The sequence below is a fragment of the Perognathus longimembris genome, chromosome 8, assembly GCF_023159225.1.
Source record: "Perognathus longimembris pacificus isolate PPM17 chromosome 8, ASM2315922v1, whole genome shotgun sequence".
NCBI classification, from domain to species: Eukaryota; Metazoa; Chordata; class Mammalia; order Rodentia; family Heteromyidae; genus Perognathus; species Perognathus longimembris.
In genome coordinates, this window is record NC_063168.1 from 3291729 (window position 1) to 3300255 (window position 8527).

General features: G+C 44.9%; 1 protein-coding gene across 2 annotated transcripts in view; it reads right to left on the bottom strand.

Moving 5' to 3' along the window:
* Positions 1-1260, bottom strand: part of Ckap2l (cytoskeleton associated protein 2 like) — a 29639-nt gene extending 28379 nt beyond the window's left edge. For both annotated transcript variants that reach the window (XM_048352367.1, XM_048352366.1), the window contains exon 1: positions 1156-1260. In XM_048352367.1, coding sequence (XP_048208324.1) covers positions 1156-1186 — 31 coding nt within the window. In that variant the 5' untranslated portion in view covers positions 1187-1260. The remainder of the gene's footprint in view (positions 1-1155) is intronic.
* Positions 1261-8527: the final 7267 nt, after the last annotated feature.

An 8527-nucleotide genomic window follows, 5' to 3' on the forward strand; every position in this document is an offset into this window, starting at 1 on the left:
TCTGCCACATCTAGGAAATTAAATCTTGAGGAGTTACTGCATGAAGGACAGGGCCCAGGATGTGCTGGCAATCAACAGGTATAGGTGATCAAACAATCAATACTGAACGCAAAGGAACCTTGATACACTGTTGGTGGGAATGTAAATTAGGGCTGCCACTATACAAATAAGCGCGGAGGTTCCTTAGAAAACGGACTAGATACGACCACGCTACGCTACTCTTGGGAATATGTCAGCACACAACGGAGATACCACAGTAGCCAACCTGTTCAGTTGTCCCTCAACAGATGAATGAATAAAAGAAACGTGGCATATATGCACTATTCAGCCACAACGGAAAAACAAAACACGCAGTTATGTCACCTGCAAGAAAACCGATGGATCTGGGAGATCATCATGCTAATGAGCAAAATGGAAGCCAAAGACTGCATGTTTTCCTCTGGAAACTAAAAAAATCTAAAAAAAAGAGATAGGGACTTGAACATAGATGGAGGAGCTACTTGGATGGGGGACCTGGAAGGGGAGAACACTGCAGGCCGGTATGAAAAGGTCATGATGAGACTCGAGTTCCTAAAAAGGGGATGGGTTGTGGGGGAGTCAGAAGCGGCGGGGATCGATCCGATCCGAGTACGCACGGGGAATGCTCCCACCCAATCAACAGGCGCTAAGGAAAAAATGTGAGGGGGTGGGGAAGAGGGGGCGCGCCTCCTGGGGGCGGCTTGGTGACACCTGAGCCCGAGCCTCCGGAAGGGGCGGGAGAGAGCGAGAGTTCAGGGGCGGCGGCCGGGGCGGAGGCGCAGGGCGCCGCCTGCGGGCTGCGGGAGACCCCGCGGGCGCGGACCGCGGCCGCCCGGGCCCCGCCTCACCTCGGCGGGGGTGGGGGGGTGAGCCGTAGGTGGGGCCCGGGGCGGGACCCCGGTTCCTCCACCTCGGCCGCGGTGGGTGGCCGGGGCTCCCGGCAGGGCCGCCGCGGGGCCTAGCGTGGAGACGCCGCGGGTCCTCCCTCGGGCCCCCCGCGCACGCTCCTCGCCACCCCGGGGTCCGGGGGACCGAGGCCGACGGGAGAGCAGACGGGAGCCAGCGGCCGGGAGGACGCCCTCCGTGCCCGCCCGTGCTCGGACGCCGGCAGGAAGCGGGGCGCGCGTGGGTACTCACCGGCGGCCGCCGAGGGCCCGGGCCCCACCATGACTCCCGGACTCCCGACAGTTTCCCTTCAAAGGCCGCGCCTCGCAGCCGCGGCGGATCTGCGCTCTCATTGGCTTCCGCCGGTTTGAAACGGACCAATCAGGAGCAGGCGAGGGCGGGACAACGGGAAACAGGCGGCGCCGGGCGGCTCTGGCGCTTTGATTGGCAGGAGGCGTGGCGTACGCCCGCCGCCGCCGAGCCGCGCCTTCGCCGACGCTGTCACCACGGATGCCGTCCGTCCCCGGGCGCTGGGGCTGCAGGACCCGGCCGCCCTGCCAGGCCTAGGTACTCGGTCAGATGCACCGGCGCAGGGGAGAGCAAAGAAACCCCAGCTCCAAGGAGTTCATGCCTGACGGCCCTTAAGGGACTGATGAATGTCCTTCATTTGATAGTCTGCTTTAGGCCTCTCAGTATGTATTAGTCTTATTACACGTGAGTGTAAGCCTCCGGTCTTCTGCTCGTGCCCTTTGTGTATCCACCCACCCCTGGGGGCTTTGTGAGTTGCTCCCACTCCGTGGCTCTTGTGACTGAGGTTATAGTCACATCTCTTGACTTTCTAGGCAAGATCCCTGTCACTTAAGCCACGGGCCCCCGAAGACCTCAGACCCAGATCCTCCCAATTCTTCTGCCTCCTGGGCACCTGGGGTGACAAAGGCCTGCCCCCCACTTCTGACAGGTGGCTCTCTGTTTTAATGTGCATTTGTTATTCTGCCTCCTCAGCTGGGATGGCAAAGGGTAGGCTCCCTTGTCTTAGTGCCCAGGATTTTATCCTTCTTATTTCAGTCTATTTTTTTTTTTCTATTTGAAATTTCCCCCTTATTTAGATGTTCTGCAATTTCACAGAGCTCTGGGAAATGTGCTTGGCACTCTTCCCTGGGAGGCTGATAGACAGAGCAGGACATATGTGGGTCTTTGGTGACGGGGTTTGCTTAACAGTAGGGTAATGAGCATAAAGCTACCTCAATGGAACTCCTCTTTGGCTCCAAATGGGCAGTTTGGAAGAGCCATAACGGAGTTTATGGATTTATGCATTTTGATTTCTACATTAGTAGTAGAAATGGTTTTTCTTTTTGAACAAGCAAATTATCAGGAAAACCACTAAGTGTTTTAGTGGGAAAAAAAGAAGGACTCTGAATTTGTGCTTAATGATTATTCTCCTAACCTGGCAAGAGCCTTTTTGAGACTAAATGAGAAAGAGGATTCTTCATAGTTTAAGAAAAGTGAGGCTGGTCTTTGGTGAATCTGAGTGACTGGATGGGTGTCAGTTTTAGAAGTCATCTTGCCCTGTCTGCTACCTAATGCTAGGGTATTCTTCAGCTCGCACACAACTGTTGCACTTTGCGGAAACGTTCCTGGTGTTGGGGAACTGCCTTGCTTCACCAGTTGGAATTTTAAGGGACATTATGAAACTTTCCTTAAAACGAGCTCAAATATATCCTTTTGCCGTGCGCTAGTACTAGGGCTTGAACTCAGGGCCTGTTTCTCCAGGCTGTTTTTCTCAAGGCTAGAATTCTACCGCTTGAGCCACACCTCCATACCTGACTTTTTGCTGGTTGGTGGGAGATAGTAAGTTCTGGGATTTGTCTTCTTGAGCTGGCTTTGAACTGCAATCTTCGTATCTCAGCACCCGAGTACCCAGGATTACAGATGTGAAGCAAAGTCCCCCATTTAATGTCTCTTTTGCATTGATCCTCATCCTTTGGAGCAATGTAACTTAGATCTGAATCGTTTTCTCCATTCTTTGGATATTTGAAGAACTATCTGTAGGATTATTTTGTAGGATAGTAGATGTGAGGGAAAAGTGAGGCAGATTAAAAAAATTATTACTTTGTCCTGCAACTTACCTATAGTAGCTCACACTGCGTTTCCCTTGCTTACAGTAGCATCCTGTTTTTTCCTTCCTCTACTCTGAAGTCTGCAAACTCAACTTCTCTTCATTTCTTCTAGTTAATTATTATTATTTTTACGTCATCAGCTTTACGGAGGTGTTATGTGTCACTGAACTCACTTACATATGGTATACAATCCAATTTTAGAACATTCTAATCATTATTTATTCTTAAGTGAATCACCACAGAGTTCTCCAACACAAACACCTTGGTTTCTCTGGTTCTTTCATTCCTTCTCTGCAAATTGTCTGCATAAAATTTTCAAATGAGTCCAAATGCTCAGAAAGTCTTGGGACAAAGGATCCCAAGTTCCCTGTCAAGAATTTGTCCTAGTGGTAAAGCACTCGCGTCGGATACATGAAGCCCTGGGTTCGATTCCTCAGCACCACATATATAGAAAAAGCCGGAAGTGGTGCTGTGGCTCAAGTGGTAGAGTGCTAGCCTTGAGCAGAAAGAAGCCAGGGATAGGGGCTGGGGATATGGCCTAGTGGCAAGAGCGCTTGCCTCATATACTTGAAGCCCTGGGTTCGATTCCCCAGCACCCCATATACAGAAAATGGCCAGAAGTGGTGCTGTGACTCATGTGGCAGAGTGCAAGCCTTGAGCAAAAAGAAGCCAGGGACAGTGCTCAGGCCCTGAGTCCAAGGCCCAGGACTGGCCAAAAAAAGAAAAAAAAAAAAAAAAAAAGAAGCCAGGGATAGCGCTGAGTTCAAGCCCCAGGACTGGCAAAAACCAAAACAAAACAAAGTTCCCTGTCAAGTAAATGGGAAAAACCCAAATAATGAAGCAGAACCCCAAATGGCTCAGAAGAGCCTCCAGACAACAGGACAAGAAAGAGGAAGGTCTGAGGGGCAGAGACTGGGGAGACCTCACCCACGTCAGACCTCAGAGTCCTTTGAGTTCAAAGGATCCTTTCTCAGCTTCACAAAATAATGGTAAAAAGCAGCTGATGTTTGCCAAAGTGAAATAACAACAAACCCCTAAAAGAAAAGTAATTCCAGCAGCTGCTGGGAATCAATCCGTCTCTCCATTTTGTCCAGGGCCAACTTGCTGAAAATGGCTAATGGCTACAGGGTGCGGTTTTGTTTTTTTTTTCCTTGATGTGACTCACCGAAACTGATCCCGGGACCAAACTCTGGAGTTCACATTCAGAAACAGTGACTGGTCCCTATGCCAAAGAGACACGGCAAAGAGCACGGAAAGGAGATGTTCCTGAGGGACAGCACGCTGCCCATCTTCAGCTGCTTTGTGGTACAGAGATGAAGTATATGTTTAAAGAAACAGCATCTTGGGGCAGGGGCGAAACGTATGTATAATGATGAAAGTGTCCTGGTCAAAGTATTGCCTGGTTCCTCATTGTTTCAGTCCTTGCTTCTGAAGGAGTTCCAGGGAACTTGCTATCTCTTTGTCACCCGGGTGCTTGAGGGGAGGGAAGAAGTCACCGTTGTCTGACTGGTAGTCTGACAGGAGAGGATGTATTATTCCTCGTGGGTAGTTTCAGTGTGATGAGTCCTGTCCTTGGATACCAAAGAAATTGCAAACTGACTGCAGAGAGAATGACCTAGAGCAAAGATACAAGGCAGAGGCAAGGGTGGCAAGCTTTTCTCCTGGCTCTTAGCTAATTCTTGGGCCCAAGTCAGCAGTCACTTTTTAGTACTTTTTATAGGATCTTGCTAGCTTTCTATCCAGCTGGACTCAAACTTGTATACTTCCAGTCACCACCTCCAGTGATAACCATGTGAGTTATCTTTGTATATGAGAGAGAGAGAGAGAGAGAGAGAGAGAGAGAGAGAGAGAGAGAGAGAGAGACAGATAGACAGAGACAGAGAGAGACAGACAGAGAAACAGAAAGAGAAAGAGGCCGTAAGTTGGTTTTTTTTTTGGCCAGTCCTGGGCCTTGAACTCAGCACTGTCCCTGGTTTCTTTTTGCTCAAGGCTAGCACTCTGCCACTTGAGCCACAGCGCCACTTCTGGCCATTTTCTATATACGTGGTGCTGGGGAATCGAACCTACGGCTTCATGTATACAAGGCAAACACTCTTGCCACTAGGCCATATTCCCAGCCCTGGCCATAAGTTTTTCAAAAAAGGAAGGGAGCATGTTCTTGGCCAGAATGAGTGGAGGATAGGGAAGGAGGGAGACCAGCATACAATATATCCACAAGAAATGTAAATTACCTTACAGAGAATTTTAGGCATTTAAAGTAAAAGCAGATTTATCTTGTAGAACATCTTATGCTCAGGATTGAGAGCAGGTACCAAAGAAAGGCCATTCTGGTTATAGGAAGGGAGAAATGAAATAGGGATATCTTTCTTTTCCTTATAAATTAAAATGACTTAAAATTGAGGTATAATTTATGTATATTGAAGTTAATCCATTGTCTATATTTTAAATGGTAAATGTTGTATAAATTGGTATTTTCTTAAGTAATCCTACATTTACTAAAAAATCTTCCTGAACAAGGTGCTGGTAGGTCACACCTGTAATCCTAGCTACTCTGGAGGCTGAGACATGAGGATCACAGTTCAAAGCCAGCATGGGCAAGAAAGTCCTTGAGACTCTTATCTTCAATTAACTACCAAAAAAGCTGGAAGTAGAGCTGTGGCTCAAGTTGTAGGTACAGTGGTAGCCTTAAGTGAAAGATCTCAAGGACAGCAGCACTCAGGCCCTGAGTTCAAGCCCCAGGACCAGTACAAAAACTGATAAAAATATATGACCAGAAAAACCATACAACTTATAAATCATTCAATCATTCAGTGATAAGAACTGTTAATATTATAGTGTATAACTTCCCATAATCTCTTTTGATACAAATAACCATTTCAATGAAAATAAGATATACTATAAAGATGTATTCTTTAGACTCTACAGTACACTATGAACATGGTAGATATATCCTTTCCAAATGGTATGTCTCACAAGGACATTTAGTACGTGATACAGGCAGTCTAGTTATTAGATAAGAGAATAAGAATAACTTAGAAGATTTGGGGACAAATTAAAAAGATTAAATTCAATAGGATATAGTTACACTTTTGAATTTAGGTTGGAAACCCACAGGTCTTATTTACCTACGCATGTAAATGAATCAACAATGTCATTTGGTGATCAAAAAACAAATGGATAAGCTATCTGAACAAAGGCATGGTACTCAAAATAAGAAGAGAATCCAATTCTAGGCTTGCTGAACTAACCACCTGTTAAATATTATATTCAATTCTTGACACCATACTTTATGAAAGATAACAACAAATGAGAAAATGCATCAAAGCAAAATCATCACCATAAATTCAACGATCATCGATTGATACACAAGCATACTTTATACCTTCCATAATTACTACTGCTATTTCAACAATTCTGTCACCCTTAAAAGTTCAAGTGTAGGTGTTTTGAAATGTTAAGGGAGGTGACTCAATGGGAGGAGAACCTTTTGATTCTGTACCTTGGAATTAAAGGTAGGCTCTGGCTTTTATCAGATCAGCTCAGAGACTGACTTACAAGATGGGGAGAAAGAAATCAGCTTTCATGAGTCCAGTGCTGTGACTATTGAAGCTCATCACAGTGATCCTCTTACTGCTTAGGCAGTGAGAGAGATGGAAAAGAGAATGGACAGCTGGCCTTGGAGAATGCCACTTCCATAATCTTAATATGTCACTATCAATCAGAGGCTGAGAAGCTACATTCTGTTAATATTTCTTACATTTGTGTTGCTTGTTCTTTTTGGTATTTCCCTATTTCTTAAATATTAAGTTAATATTAGTTTTAATATTAGTTTTTAAATATTTCTTGAGATCCAAGGACATCAAAGAAACCTATTCTAGCAAGACTTGGGATAAGGAAGCTTTGGTGAAACGGTGGCTTCTAAGATGAGACAGAGTGGAACAAATGAGGGACTCAGTCTCTAGTGCTACTCTGTATTAATTAGACTGACTGGCTGTACGTTACAGCATCAATTGAAAATGACTTGGTAGCAACAGTATTGTCTTCCTAATGCTGGGAAGTAGCTTCTTAGGGTAACAATGTTGGAGATTGTGATCCATTTTCTCTTTCATTCTGCCTTGCTCAGATGCTCTGTTTTTGCAAGCCAGTCACCACATTCTCATAAAAGATATCAGACAGGAAAGAAGGAATTTACTGCACAAAGCTCTCTCTTGTATCTACCCCCAGCAGTTTGACATCTTATTAAACAAGATTAGTAATGTGAGGAGAGAATGAATGCGAATTTAAACCAATTAGATTTATTCTTTGAGGCAGGGCATGGGAACCTCTGGATGAAACTGGGGTTTTGTTAAAACAAAAGGGAAAAGGCAATTTCAAGGACAGCCATTGGTGCTCACCATATACTTTTCTCTCTTTGTTGTCACTCGTGGGTATTTATGCGTCACATAGCTATTACTTCCATGCCGATGTTTTCCAAATCAGTGTGAGTTCTAATATATCCTAAATGCCAGATACATGATCACTTGCCAATTATACATCTGTACTCAGGTGTCTTGCCAGTAGCTCAAATCACATGTGTAAAGTTGTATTCAACATACCTCATCCTAGAACTCTTATTTCCACTAAAAACATTGATGAAAATAGCACCCATCATCTAATCTTCAATTTTCAGTCCCAGGAAACTGGCTCATCTGTTTCCTGGATTACTCTTTCCTTATCTTGCATATCTCATTACAAGTTCCCTTGATTTAAAATTGTGTCCAATTTACCATGTCTTATAGCCATGCTTTGAAAATGGACTTCTCCCCCTCCCCTTCCCCCTTTCCCTCCCTCTCCCCCTCCCTGCGCTCTCCTCCTTCTTCTTCTTTTTAATTTGTTCTGGTGCTGGTCCTGGGACTTAAACCTAGGCCCCAGGCACTATCCCTATGCTTTTTCCGCTTAGTGTTAATGCGTTACCACTTGAATCACAGCTCTACTTCTGGCTTTTTTGGGTGGTTAATTGGAGATAAGAGTCTTATAGATGTTCTTGCCCAGGTTGGTTGAATCAGGATTCTCAGATCTCAGCCTCCGGAGTAGCTAGGATTACAGGTGTGAGCCACTGGTACCCAGCTTGATTACTTGTTTTTAGTGTTACCCTATACGTATGAATTTATATATGAACACTTGTATGTATATGTATAAAACCTGTGAAAATGGTCATTTTCAGGGTCATTTATGAATAGTGTCAGCTACAGAAAGGGAAAGAAAAATTATGAAATCTTGGTTTGGCTTAGTAAAATTAATACTACTATTAGTGTTTTATGTAAATTTTACTGTTTGTTCCTAATGACTATGCTGTCAGGGAATGAGGATGACAGTCATCACAGAATAACCCCTTCACAAAAGAAAAGGAAGAGAAAATAATACTCCCCGAAGCCCAAACAAAAAAGAGACTCTATAACCATCAGATCAGATTTTATTCAAATTTTATTTATGTAAATTTAGGCAAATTTTATCCAATTATGATTGCT